Source organism: Canis lupus, chromosome 10, assembly GCF_011100685.1.
Source record: "Canis lupus familiaris isolate Mischka breed German Shepherd chromosome 10, alternate assembly UU_Cfam_GSD_1.0, whole genome shotgun sequence".
Lineage (NCBI taxonomy): Eukaryota > Metazoa > Chordata > Mammalia > Carnivora > Canidae > Canis > Canis lupus.
In genome coordinates this window covers 69,177,400-69,191,926 of record NC_049231.1, presented here as the reverse complement: position 1 = coordinate 69,191,926, position 14,527 = coordinate 69,177,400, and the positions used below count along the sequence as shown (strand labels likewise).

The 14,527-nt window shown below is 46.7% G+C and overlaps 1 protein-coding gene across 1 annotated transcript in view; it reads right to left on the bottom strand.

Annotated features, from left to right (window-relative positions):
* ANTXR1 (ANTXR cell adhesion molecule 1) overlaps positions 1 to 14,527 on the bottom strand; it is a 197,874-nt gene that overhangs the window by 131,599 nt on the left and 51,748 nt on the right. The window contains exons 4-8 of the mRNA XM_038551488.1: positions 13,458 to 13,539; positions 12,859 to 12,892; positions 11,344 to 11,423; positions 8,502 to 8,570; positions 6,724 to 6,804 (exon numbers count right to left, since the gene is read on the bottom strand). Coding sequence (XP_038407416.1) covers positions 6,724 to 6,804; positions 8,502 to 8,570; positions 11,344 to 11,423; positions 12,859 to 12,892; positions 13,458 to 13,539 — 346 coding nt within the window. The remainder of the gene's footprint in view (positions 1 to 6,723; positions 6,805 to 8,501; positions 8,571 to 11,343; positions 11,424 to 12,858; positions 12,893 to 13,457; positions 13,540 to 14,527) is intronic.

Below are 14,527 nucleotides of genomic sequence, written 5' to 3'. Positions count from 1 at the left end.
TAATGAATCATTGCTGAGGTCAATGTTTTTTAAAAAGATTTTCTGCTCACTACAGAAACGACAGTTGATTCTATTTATGTTTTGTATCCAGGCCTGCTAATGTGAAAGGAGCCCCCAAATGCAGTCTTTTTTATAGATACAATCTTGGAAGAGAGGGTGGGGGAGGGACTGAGGGGTTTTACAAGAAACAGAGCCACAGGGCTGCCCACTTGTCATGCAGGCTAGGTCATGAATGCTCTGCAGCTCTCTGGGCTGCTTTTTAATGACTATGCAAAGCACAGCATCGTACGCCATGAAAAATATAACAAACGGGGCCAAAAAATAGAACAGAAGGCACCGCTTAGCATCTGACCCGGAGCAAGGGCGGAGAGATGGGAAAGATCAGAGTGCCCGGCAAATGATGCCAACAATTCATGCCCCTGGGGTTCAAGGCAGGGAGAGCTGAAGGTGGAGGAGAGCAGGGCAGGCTCCAAGGAGAAGACAGGACTCACGGGGCCTCCAGGTCTAGACTGTGAGACAGGCCTCAGGTGGGGCGGAGGAAGGGAGGCCCGGGAGCGGGCTCTGCCTTTTGTCGTAGCTTTGTGAGGCCTGGGCCAGACGAGGAGGGGTACAGGCCTTCCAGTTCCCATGAATGAAAGGGAGAAAATCAGCACAGAATCTGGTTTTCATCAATAGAGTAATTTTACATACACCACGGAACGGATTTATCCTTCAGTTTCGCCGATCTTACAGCTTCCTTGAGAACCGGGATGTTCACGCCCAAACTCCTGAGAAATCCTTGCACATGTAGTCGTGTCTGCTCGATACCTGTCTATTGTTGATCGGACACGCAGGACGCTCTGTGGGCTGCTTTTCCTCTGCTCGGTAGGAAGCCCAACGCGGGCTGAGATATTTATTCCAGGGAAGCCGTCCCGGAGGGACAGGTTTCGGAGCCAGCGCCTGGGTTCTCCGACTCGCAGGCAGTGTGCCTGGCTCCAGGTGGCACCCCCGGGGGGGGGGGGGGGGGGCGGCGAGGTAAGCAGGCCGAGCGTCGGGATTCAAAGCTGCCGACCAGGCCTCGCGCAGGTTCCCGTTTCACTGCCTGCAGCACTTTTGCAAAAGCAAACAAAGGCCCAGGAGACTTGCTGGACCTTTGCTTCATATTTTCGCTCGAGGGCTGGCGCTATACCTACCAGTTGCGGTCACTGGAAATTCGCCGAAGAAGCCACAATAAGGGGAGGCGAAGAAATAGTTTCTTCCTTTACAGTTTTACTGGCTTTAAGGGCTGCAATCTTTCAACCACCCAGAGTCTGTCTTATAATTTATCAACCTGATTCTGCAAAAGCAAGTAGAAATTCCGTCCTCGGAGGTAGAGTCCTGGCATGGGGAAGGAAGGATGTTCCCTTTAGCCCGTGGCGAGCTGCCAGCTTCCCCTGGAGGGGGAACTCCATCCATCGGGCAGAAATCGGTGTTTTCAGACGAGCTCCCCCCGGTAGTAGAAGGCCCAGGGCTGCCCTGCCGCCCGCCGTGCTCCGGGTGGGGCGTTGCCTCTGCTGCACCGATGTGAACCCCATCAAGCCACTGCACATTTCGGCGCTCAGCGTCTCCTCCTCTGCTTCCTGGCCTCCGCCCGTGACTGAGTGGGGCACGGTGGCCACTCCCATCGTGGGCATTAGTCTGTTCCGGGTCACTGCTCACTGCCGCGTGGCCCTGGACAAGCTAGCTGATCTCTGTCCTATGGCATCTACTTCTGTACAAGGGACGACGACATCCACCCTAAACAGTGGTCATGAGAATCCGGTGAGACGCCTACGTTAAATGATCCGCTCAACGTCTAGAACCTCAGAACTCCCTAAATGGTAGCTTTTAGTATTTTTACCTTCCCAAGGAAACAGAGGCAGGAGAAAGCACAGGCCCTGGAGTCACCCTTCAGAGCCACGTGCTCTGCGGAAGGTTATCGGACGTTCAGTGTCTTCATCTGTAAAATAGGAATAACAGCATTTCTTCACAGGGTTGCTATGATGCTAAGATGTGATCATATTAGATGGGATAAAGGAACAATGTTTGGTCCCAAACACAGCTGTATGATGTCTTTTTTTCCTCTTAAGATATTTATTTATTTATTTATTTATTTATTTATTTATTTATTTAATTTTTTTAATAGAAAGTGAGCATGTGCGAGTGGCAGGAGGGGCAGAGGGACAGGGAGAGACAAAATCTCGAGTAGAGTCTGTCCTGGGAACAGAGCCCAACCTGGGGCTTGAGGTCACGACCCTGAGACCATGTCTTGAGCCAAAATCGAGCATCGGACGCTTAACCGACTGAGCCACCCAGGTGCCCCGTGCCGCCGCCGCTGATTTCTTTCTGCCTCTTCCCTGTGTGCTGCTGTTGAGAGACTAAAACGGGAACCAAGTGGGAAGGCCACGAAGGAGAAGACATTATACAAATCTAACACGTAAGTGCTTCTCCCGCCGAGTAGGGAGGGGTGGGGACCAGCGAAAAGATCAAAACGCAGGAACCGGTTTGTGGAAGCCGAGAACTCTGGGATTTGCTGACTCCAGGCCCTGGATCTTCAGCTCCTGGGAATCCAGTGGTGCTTTTCCACTTCCTCAGACATTCACGCCCGAATACTCCGGAAAGAGCAGGATCTCTGGAAGCGGGCGGCGGTTCAACGTCCCGAATCCACCGTTACGAGGAGGAAGACCTGGGGCAGTTGCTCTCACCATCCTGCCCCTCAGCTTCCTCACCTGCAAAACTGGGATGAGACCTTCCTCAGAGAGTGGCTGTGGAAGTGCCCAGCAGGAACGCTGGCACACGGCAGACGCTCCCTAAGTCACTGTCATTTTTCGCCTTCACGGGCCAACATTCCAATTGGTGCTGAGTGTTTATTTATTTGTTATCTGGAGGAGACACAGATCAAGTGCCGCGATTCGAGATGCCCCGAGAGTCCTAATTTCGAGCATCGTTATCCCACTGTCGGACTCTATCTCTGGCTACAGGTTCCCACTGTCCTGAGAGTAAAATAGCGTGGCCCTCGAGGCCGTGCAAGATTTAGCCCCCACCTCCTCCTCACTTCATCTTCTGGCGTCCCCCACTTCAGCAGCGCTCTTCTTTCATTCTGCTATGCTCCATCATAGGGCTGCGCTCTGCCAAGAATGTTCTATCCATGCTCCTCCAGCAGAGGCTTGATTTCATCCCTCAGGTCATGTCTTCAAAGGGGCCTGGGTCTTTGTCAATCCCTTCGCTCTTAATTTTGGTAGTTGGTTACAACTTTTATACCACTTTTCACAGTTTTAAATATATATGTTTATTTATTTACTGGTTTTTATGTGTCCCTCCCACTAGATTATATAAGCTCCACTAGGCCAGGGTCTCTATCGCTTTCCTTATAGCTGAATGGCAAGAGTGTACTATAGAAGGTTTTCAATGAGTACTGGATAAAAAAGCAAATATTGGCTCTTCCATCTTGATTTGGGATTTAAACATAGGTCATTATGGGCTGAAAACCTTAAGAACCATCTGAGCCTGTTGAGAGTTGTTCTGTACTCCTATTTGGGATAATTAAGCCCAGCCCTATCTTATTATGAGAAAATAACCAGCCACAAAACAACATCCATGGGAACAAGCTGGACTAGATGCTTCAGATGGGTGGGGGGAGGGGAGGAACAGGAGCTTTCTTTTCAGTATCCAGAGGAGAAATGAACCTACTTCTTAAAAATAGCCAACTTTAGGCCATAATTATTTCTGTCTGACTTGAGAAAGATGAGCCCTGCTGTGCTTGTCCCTGTTTCTCTGTCCAAGCAAACGAATTAACGACGGCCATAAACATGGGTTTCAAGTGTTGGAAGGATCGAAACCACGAGCATAACTCCCAGATAAAAGCTCGTAAGAATGTTATCATTCAGCTCAAGTTTGGAGACTGGAATCTCAAATTATTATTTTTTTTCCAGTTTTTGAGAGACCACTTTGCTGAAATTCCTTAAACATCATTGGAGTTATTTCCATTTGGGGGGTGGGAAGAGCTTTCCAAACATCTGGGCTCAGGTCGAGCTGGAGTTGCTAAGGAAGAAATATTCACACCAGTGTATGCAGATAAAATGATTCTAATTATTGGGTAGGAACTGCCTTTTGACTGATGTGGGGACACGGCTCATAGAACCTTTGAATAGGTAAGGGTTGTCCCTGTTCAGGTTCCCGCCATCTGAAGGCAAGACTGTGCACTAGCCTCAGGCTGCAGGAGGCTCCTGCCTCATTTTTCTTACTACATACGTGACTCTGCCATCAGATTCTCTTCTTAAATATCACTACTTAGGGATCCCTGGGTGGCGCAGCGGTTTGGCGCCTGCCTTTGGCCCAGGGCGGGATCCTGGAGACCCGGGATCGAATCCCACATCAGGCTCCCGGTGCATGGAGCCTGCTTCTCCCTCTGCCTGTGTCTCTGCCTCTCTCTCTCTCTCTCTCTGTGACTATCATAAATAAATTTAAAAAAAATTAAAATAAATAAATAAATATCACTACTTAGATGTTCCAAAGTTTTCAGTGATGATACCCATGAAGTTGGAATCAAAACCCATTCAAGGGTCTTATCAGTTTGGTTCCAAACCGATGTCTAATTACTCCTGATCCTTTACCCAAACTCTCCCCACAGACGGATGGGATTATTATTATTGTCCTTGGAGTATGCTTTTCCCTTTTCCTGCTCTTGAGCTGGGGTCATGTCATCTCTTCCCTGGTGCTACTCTTCACTCCTCCTTGGTCTTTTATGGATTCAGGTCTGTCCCACTTTCTCATGAAGGCTCCAGCCCACAATAATCCACCTCTGAGCTTCATGATCAGCCCCAGATCATGTTGTGCACCATTGTTTTATATGGTTATAGCCATTCTTATTGTTTACATTGTCAAGTATGCCACACTGCTCCCAGAAATTATTTGGAGCAAGGGTCCCTACCCCTGAGGATCTGATAATTCTCATTCTCTCTCTCTCTCTCTCTCTCTCTCTCTCTCTCTCAATAATTGCCACTCTCTGGTAAAAGCAGTCTGAGTTGGTTTCTGTCTCTTGCAAACAAACACATCTTGAATAAGATGACCCATCATCTATACATATTTAGGTAGGAGTTCCTAAACTGAAGTGAGATTAGTTTTCACAATTCTGAAAACGTAAGGTCACATATATCAACGTTCTGAAAGTGCACCTGGGACATTTACTTTATGACAACAACAACAACAAAACAGATTTAAAAGATGCAGATTCCTGGGCACCATCTCCTACTGTCTGGAATAGAGTCTCTTGGGGATGGGGCCCTGGGAACTGGTACTGTAAACAAGGTTCCCAGGTGATTTTTAAGTATATTGAGGAAAATCTAGAGGATTGGGGAAAACTGATATTAATGTCCATTATATGATGGGGAAGGAAAGTGAAAGAGGAAGTAATTCAGATGTCTTGAGTGTCTATTATGTGCCTGGAAGGATATTAGGTAATTTCACCAGTGTTACCTCTTATAATCCTCAAACAGGCCTGTGATGTGAGTCTTACTCTCAATCCCTTTTACAAATGAGGAAACAAGTGAGGAAACAAGTGAGATAACTCATCCGAGGATCTAAAAATGGTTAAGTCGTTGGGCCAGCACTTAAATTCTGGGATGAGAATTCTTCACTACAAAAGTTCTTCTCATGCTGCAAGGGGTCTTAGCAAACCTTGGAGGGAGGGAGAGGGGGCATGAAGGTAGAGCACATTGGAGGTTTCCTAGGTCAGCCGGGGGAGGCTGGGCAGATGCTGGTTCTGGCTGGTAACCCCTGGTAACCCCAAGAGAGTTAAGACTCTCTTGACATCTGAAGGGGATAATGTCCTCTGAGCTCTAACTTTGCATCCTGAACCCTGAGTCTGGAGCCTCACGAGCTTCTACTGGAGAAACTACAGGCCGTCTGCCTAATCACAAAACCTGAAGGTAGAGGAGTCAATGCTCCTGGACCTCAGTACAGGTACGGCCTTCTGGCTGGAGCTTTATTTAAAGACCGGCATCATCTTATAATCCAGCTGGACCAAGAGCCTGGCCTATGTATGGAAGGTGGAAAAGAGAGGCAATGGAAGCCAGTATCCTGTTCACTCACAGGAAACAGGGGCAAAAAAAAAAAAACCCAACCCATTTGTGTGGGAAGGATTGTTCCATCCAACCCAGGTTGGGGTGGAAAGAAGGGATGGTGACTGCAAACCCCAGAGAACAGTGAAGTCCTTATATTTGGGGACTGTAGGTCTAAAGCTGTGTTCCAGTAAAGTCACCTGGGAAGACTTTGAAAATCCTGCTCCAGATGACCCCAAAAGGCAACCAAGGTAAAGAACTGTTAGTTGAAAGTCCCTCTGATGGTCAAGAGATACAGATTGAACCTGCAAATGCTCTAGAAGGCAGCTTGCATTCAGTCACAGTTGGGAAAGCTAAGGTCAAGTGCACACCATCCACTGGTGTTTCCAGTATGAGAACCGGAGCCACCTGAAGCTTGGCTTGCTGCTACAGCAGGGTCCCCTGCCATGTTTAGTTTACCTTGTAGGGTAAGGTTGGCACAGGGAGAATGAAAATAACAAACATGTGAGAGGCAGGAGGGAGAAGTGAGAAAGGGCAAATAACAAAGATACAGGAAGGAATGTTGTCTCCAGCAGAGAACACCAGCCTGGGGGGTGGTGGCGCTGGGGACCTTTTAGAGGATCGGGGGGGCAGAGAGTGCTCACTTTAGAAGAAGCGCTCTACTCACTGAGTGGATGATGCCTTGCAGGGCCTGAAAGCCGTCATTCACAGGAAACACGTGGTCCTTACTGTCCGCGATCCGGGCCAGCTGAGAACACAGCAAACACACAAGCACACATGGCGATGTGTCAGGCTTGGCCGCAGAGCATTTAGTTCCAGGGGGCTCCATCTACTTTGAGAACCCAGAGGAACTTGAGAGGCCTTGGGCCTCACTGAAGAGCCCTCAGTTATAATGAACTTACCAGCGGCCTCTGGAGCAGGCCTAGAGGGTCGGCTCCAGCTTTCACATTTGTTTTAATACTTTTCTCCTTGGGAGCAGAGGTAAGATTGCTCAGATGAACAGTTGGCCTGGGTTGATGTATTTATGGATTTGGGGGCAGGCCATTGGCTCATTTTTCTCCCATTCACTCAAATTTCTGTTGGCAACTGTATTTGAATCAAACAGGCTCAGGTTTCCTTTCAGAGCGAGTTTAAAAATAAATTTAAGCTTTGGTGTTGGGCGAGGCCAGTGAATGGAGACCCTTACCTTTCGCTCAAATTGTTCATTGAGGCGAGGGCTCTTGCAATTGGTTTGGCTCTCCTGCTTTATGGAGCCGGGGACAGGAGAAAGAAGAATCTGATCTGTGGACTTTTCTACTCCAAATCTCTATATTTCTGTGACTGCCACAGTCATGGTCAATGCCAGGACTTTCACCGATTGCAAAAGTAACACATAATCAATGGGAAGTTTCAGAAAACCCAGGAGTTTTAAAAAGAAAACTCATCTATCATCCATCATTTTTTCTATTATTAATTTGATATCCTATGTAGCCTTTTGTACTTTCTCTACCCAAATATACACATTTATTTTAAACATGGACTCAGACCATTCCCCCGTTTTGTAACCCTATTTTATTAACCCGATAACATATCAAAAGCGCTGTCCCATGTCATTAAAACAAAAAGGAATTATGAACTACACCAAGGGGTGTTTACATAGGTTGTTAGCAAAATTTCACAATTGGCATATCGATACTTGAACATACTTTCTGCCCACTTGCCAATTATGATTGATCCTTGAACCAGGTGGGCTTGGACTAAGCGGGTCCGCCTACACACAGATTTTTAAAAATAAATACAGTATAATACCGTAAATGTACTTTCTCTTCCTTATGATTTTCTTAATAACATTTTCTTTTGTCTAGCTTACTTTGTTATAAGAATGCAGTATATAATGCATATAACATACAAAATATGCACTAATCAACTGTTTATGTTATTCCCAGTCAACAGTAGGCCATTAATAGTTCAGTTTTTGGGGAGTCAAAAGCTGTCCATGGATTTTTGACTATGCAGAGGGGCTGATACCCCTAAGCCCTGCACTGTTCAAGGGCTAACTATATATTTATTTTTTTATTGAAAATGCGCTGAATTTCTAATGGGAGAAAAGGGATCTTTGACATTTAAGCAAAATTTGATTCATTAAATGAAATGACAAAAAAAAAAAAAAGAAAACACGTCAAGTTTTCTAATTTTATTCAGATCTGTTTTGACACCTTGGCCATTTGACATCTACCAAGAAAGTCAACCAAGGAAGATACCACCTGGATAGTCTGTGTTCATGGCCCCCAAGTGCATTGGCTTGGCTTCATGTCCCTTACATATTCAATAATTCTTGAATACTCAACGTTTATAGAAAAATAACCTATTTCAGGGGTGTGTCAGGGATATTGCACCGAATACGCATGTTCTCTATCATTCGCAAGCTTCGTATGCTTCCAAAGCGGAGGAAATCCATGACCGTACCTGTGTTTCATTGAAATCCTTCACACCGACACAGTAAACAATTGCACCAAGATCTCGGGATCTGTTAGCCTGGGTCAATGAAGAAAAGCCATTAGACAGAGGAGCGGCAAATATACTCCTTTTGGATTAACCAGACTAAACTTCCATGATCAGGTTCTTATTGAGCACCTACTATGTGCCAAGCACCATAATGGAGAGGGCAATCCCTGTTCCCAAGGAGCTCACCCTCCAGGAAACATCACATTCTAACACGATGTATGAGGGACCCGATGGGAGTGAGTAGCCTAATGGGAAGTGTTGAGAAAGACCCATAGAAGTAGAGTCTTAATGAAGGGATTTGAAAAATGAGGGGAAGAAAAGGGAAGAGTAGGCCAGGATAAGTCTTATTAAATATTGGTGCTGGGAGGCGGGGGGCGCCTGGGTGGCTCAGTGGGTTCGGAATCCAACTCGTGATTTCGGCTCCAGTCATGGATCTCAGGGCCCTGACATCAAGCCTGCTTGGGGTTCCTTCACTTTTCCTCTCTCTCCCCCCCTTGCTCTCTCTCTAAAATAAAAATAAATGAATAAAATCTTTAAAGAAAATATTCTGGGGGAAATGATTATTCTATTCCTCTGAAGAACTTTTATTGACATACTTTTCTTCCTTCGTAATAGAAGCAAAGTGTAATAGAAAAGATAGGGCCTTTGGGACCCGAAGTACCTGGGTTTGGCTTTGCTCTGTAAAGGTCGAGGATTCAGTGAGATAACATATTCAGAGCTCCTTATACAAGGCCTAGAACTATGCGGATGCTTATAAATATCAGCACCCCTTTGCGAATAAGGCTTTTTCATCGCCACAGAAAACAATGGTTTAGCGGTATGGGAATTATGGTCTCTATTCGAGTAAGCGAACCCATGACTTGCCCTACAATGAAGGATTAAGAAGGCAACATAATGAATAACATCTAGGTTTTGGCTTGGTTTTAATATTTGACTTATTAAAGGCTCTGATATCTTACTTCCAGGTTCTTCCGTGTTTCAGAACAGAAAACTAAAATTGGAAATCATTGGAATATACGGTAGACATTTAATAAATAATTGAGTGCAAACATGTAGTAGGTGCTCAATGTATGCATATTGATTTGAATTGTTTCTCCCCCACCCCTCACTTTAGTACTCAAACCCACTTGTGACTGAAACATTCTGAAACACTGAATTTTAGAAGAAACAGAAATATATATATATATTTCCCTAAATCCTAAAAATATGCCCTGCTGTTTTAAGGACAAGACAAACTTTTAGACACAATCCAGCTCCAGCCTTCTCTGTAATGATTTCTCTCCCTCTAGTTGGGCTTTATATAGGATTATAAAAAATGGAAAGATTCATTTCTTTATATATCTTGTATATAAATATATATATATCTTTATATATCTTTTTTTTTATCTTTATATATCTTGAGTGTTAGCTTTCTTTGTCAGAAAGCCCCCTTCTCTTGGCACTGGCACTCCAAATGCTTTTCCAAGTTTGTATGTGCCATACCTAAAATTCTTTTCTACTAACCCATATTTTAAGCCTCTGACATCCATCATTTATTTCATATTCAGTTATTTCCTTATTAGGATCTTTATTCGACTGTTGCTCAGCACCCAAAATAAGCTATGTTGCATTCCCATCGTATAGTCAGTCTCAACTCTAGAATATGGGAATATAGGGTTTTCCCAATGCTCATGCAGTGTCTGTCACATTGAAGTTTGTGTTTCCCCATTGCGAAAGATTTGTACTCATTAGGGGTAGGGGAGAAGAAGCCTGTCTACCTATATCATTTTCTCACGCCCTTTGCCAGCATCATTCCACCATCCACGGTAAGCACCATGGACGCAGCCAGCGTGTCTTCCTCACCTGCTTCCCCGGTATCAGGCAACGTGCCCAGCACATGCTGAGCTCTCATCTATCACTGAATGAATGAATGAGTGAATGAATGAATACTTGTTTGCCAAGGGAGCTGAATTTAAATGAAATACTATTCAAGAGCTGGAGGTGAGTATAACGCGCTGGTTATCTATCTCCTCCCCCGGGGCCGGCATCTCCTTCCTCGCCGCCCGTCCCTTCCCTTACTGTGCTTCTTTCTAACGTGGCCCCAATGAGCCTTTGTCATGTCATCAGTAGCGGTGAACTGGCCCAAATGTCAGACTAGAAAGGAAAGGATTTCCTAAATATAAACACTACCTTTCAATTCCTGAATAAACCGCTTTTTCTGAAACTATGCAAACCGAAAGCTTCACGTAGAGAGGATTCCTTCACTTGCTGCGAGGAATGTACTATCTGAGACCATGAGGAAAAGGAGGAAGGTGCACCGCAGGCGTGATTACAAGTTATCTTGCAACCAATTAATATTCAGCTTTGATTCTCAGGGTGAGAATCTCAGTGATTAATACGTTCGGACAAGGCTGGCTCTTACATAGTTCAAGTAACTCTTTCCCCTTCTCCTGTCCGTAGCAGAAATGGAGGAAAAACGGCCCCAAAGTTTTCGTTGAAAAGTGATATATGCCATTTCAAAACTGCTAGATAAATAGAGCGCTCTCAATAAAGTCATGGTAGGCAACTTTTATCCCTTAAGACACAGAGTCAAGGGCAAATAGTTTGAAAGGGGAAAAACATCTACCGTGTGGAAGACGTGAGAGTTTGCTTTTAAAAAAATGAATTATTATCATTTTTTTTTTCCATAGGAGACACTATTTTACCCAGGGGTTTTACAAAGAACACCTAGCATGTTGTCTGAGTAGCAAGACTGCAGCCCATTTTCGGAGGAAGGAGCCCTGCTTCCAAGTCTGGGTTAGATACAGGCCAGGCCATCGCTTACCTCCCTCTCTGAATAGAAAAAGAGGTCTTCATGGAGCTCCCCATCGGTCAGAGCAATGATGACGCTGGCCGTCCTGTATCCTGCTCAACACAACACAGACCCACTCAGTCCATCGCGCCGCACTCGGGGCAACCCCCTCTCAGTCCTGGGCGTTGACGTCTCGTAAGCTCAACCCCCCGAGGTCAATATTATGAAAACCAGCAACTTTTCTTTGGGGACTAGAAGCACCTCCAGATGAAGAAGAATGCATCTGTGGGGACAGACTCTGGGGGGCGGGGAGTAGGTATTATTTGCGGGTTTCTCAGTCTTCTCTCAAAAAATGGCCAAACCTGCTGGAAGGGTCATTGGACCACAGCTGGGAGTAGGTCCAGTGAATCAAATTTCTATGATTTTCTGTTAACAGTCTGGGTGACTGAGGTTGAGGCCTGGGGGGAGACTCTACTACCTGGGCTGTTCAGGAGTCCTCCTCACAGGCTGTAGTTGACCATACACATCCCCCTTGGAGGACTGAGCAAGGACAGAGTCACCACGATTTACCAGCTGATTGGAAGTTATTAAACCAGCTGGGAAAACCTTCTAGAAACTCTTCCAGTGATTTTTTTAGAATTCTAGGAACATTGCTGATGGTTGGTTGGTATTAATAAGCATTAGTGTCCATACTGGGTCTGTTCTATTTGCTGCAGTTGAGAGGACATGGGCAGTAGACCTCTACGGGCCCAGGAGAAAAATCCCCACTGTAATACGGAATCTCTTTCAAAAGATTTGCCTCAGGGACGCCCGGGTGCTCAGTGGTTGAGCACCTGCCTTCAGCCCAGGGCGTGATCCTGGAGTCCCGGGATCGAGTCCCACATGGGGCTCCCTGCATGGAGCCTGCTTCTCCCTCTGCCTGTGTCTCTGCCTCTCTCTCTCTCTGCGTCTCTCAGGAATCAATAAATAAAATATTTTTAAAAAAGATTTGCCTCGAATAAAGAGAGGCTATCCATGAGAGACGCTGTAATAATAGTAAGAACAGCTGAACTTAAAATAAGAAGTATATTTTCTATATGCAAGTTCTCTGTTAAGTCCACTCTATGCATTTTTCCCCCCATTTAAATGCAGCAAACTTAAAACCGCACTGGTATCTTAATCTTAATATCGTCTCCAATCACAGTAATGAAGGGGCTTGGAGCTTGGGCAAGGACAAAAAAAATTAAATTCGACATGAAAATCCAAGACTTCACTAGCCCATCCAAATACTTATTAATTTAATGAATTCAACATGCAAAGCTGTTCACGGGCATTATAGGCCGTGGCCCATCATGGGCTCTTCATTACTTTTATGTAACTTTTTTTGGCATCAGCGGAACAGTAGGATTTGACCTGGTACGTGTCATCTATCCATTTCTTCTTGGCGACGAGGTGGGGAGGGTTATGGGCAACACCACCTACACCTTATGAAATGTGAGATTACCAAGGCGCTCTTTCAGAAGCAAACACAGGGGAAACAAAGTCTGACAATTCATACTATAGTCTTACCTTGACTGTTTTCATAATAAATCTGCTCGCTGGCCTGAAAAACACACAGAAGAGACTTTAGCCCCGTAGCTACCGTCTGCGATCCCAGCTACCGTAGCGGGCGTTGGCCCGGCCTGGGTTTGTAGGCTGGCTCAGCCCTGATTCCTTATGTAATTGGCCCAGGCTGGGCTCGAATGTGGATCCACGGCATTCATCCGGGGTTACCCCGACATTTAATGAACACACATGTGAACGCGGATCCATGCCTTACTTCTCACGGACTGGGACTTGTTGTCCTTAAGACTGACGTCACTGACATTCTGTCCCAACCACTCACGTCCCCTCTAGAAAGGTCTGCCTTGGAAGCGCCGGGGGCCGGAGCGTGGCGCGATCCCTGCGTGTCGGCCACGCATTAGCTAACAAGCCCTGCATCGGTGTCTGGCAGGGAGCAAGGGCATTCACTTTTCTTGGTTAGGGTTACGCGTGCACAAGCTTGTGGGAAAACGGTTTTGACTTTCTTCCTCCTGGGCAAGTTACACGTGCCGTGTCTCCTTGGCCATCCTGGGGTTGACGTTTCCCCATCCCACTCTATTCAGAGTTGAAAACCATTTGAAAATTACCCTTTCAAATCCTTCATGCATGTAAGTGTCTCCTCCCGGCAGGACCTTCTGCAGCTCCTCTAGGCCCTGACGAATCTGTTCCCTGAAATCCAAAGACAGCCTGTTAGTCTTGGGAGAGCATTTTACACTTCGCTGTGCAAAGACATGCGCGTTAATCTTTGTTGGTGGATCCTGCCATGATCCCCCACGATCCCCACGATCCCCCAAGAGCCCATTAGAGGGACAGTCTTTGCGGTACATTATCCACTTAGGCCCAGCCGCAGTGCAGGATACGTGAAATCTCAGGGGAAAGGACCCTTTTGCGGGAATGTCCACCTGCAAGAGCTTTCCGCCCCTTAACAGCACAAAGTTTTCTTTCTTTCCTTTTTCTTTTTAAAATTTTATGTATTCATTCATGAGAGACACAGAGAGAGGCAGAGACCCAGGCAGAGGGAGATGCAGGCTCCATGCAGGGAGCCCGATGCGGGACCCGATCCCGGGACCCCGGGCTCACGCCCTGAGCCGAAGGCAGACGCTCCACCGCTGAGCCCCCCGGGCGCCCTCGAAGTTTTCATGCTACATTGGCAATGAGTCCTAAAATCCAGCTGCTCCTGCAGGAGGACGTGACAACTCAGGCAACTTTATACCACGATGCAAACAGCCCCGGCGAGCCAGCAAGAGGCGAGGACCCAGAAGCCCGGGCAAGGCCACCACGAGGACCGACGGGGGTCGGGGCAGGGGCTGGAGGGAACCGTGCCACCCGCACCGATGTGTCGGAGGAAACCGAGTGGTCAGCTCTGAAAACCAGAGCTGGGGCCGGGCACGCTTTCCAGGACGGCCGGCAGGGTTTCCTGTGGGCGGGCCTGTGTTTTCTTACTCGGTTGCTCGGGGTGGAGGCAGGAAGAGGAAGTGGGTCCTGGCACTGGGAGAGGCCCCGCTGGTGCTGGGAGATGCCGACGGTCTGGGGACCCAAGAGAATCTTGGTGGCCCGCTCCCTCTGGGACCTAAGATGTCACATGCACGTGCCTCCTTTTAAAGAGCTCCACAGCTCGCCCCCAAAGACAGTTAATTTCTGAAAAACATCAACCTTA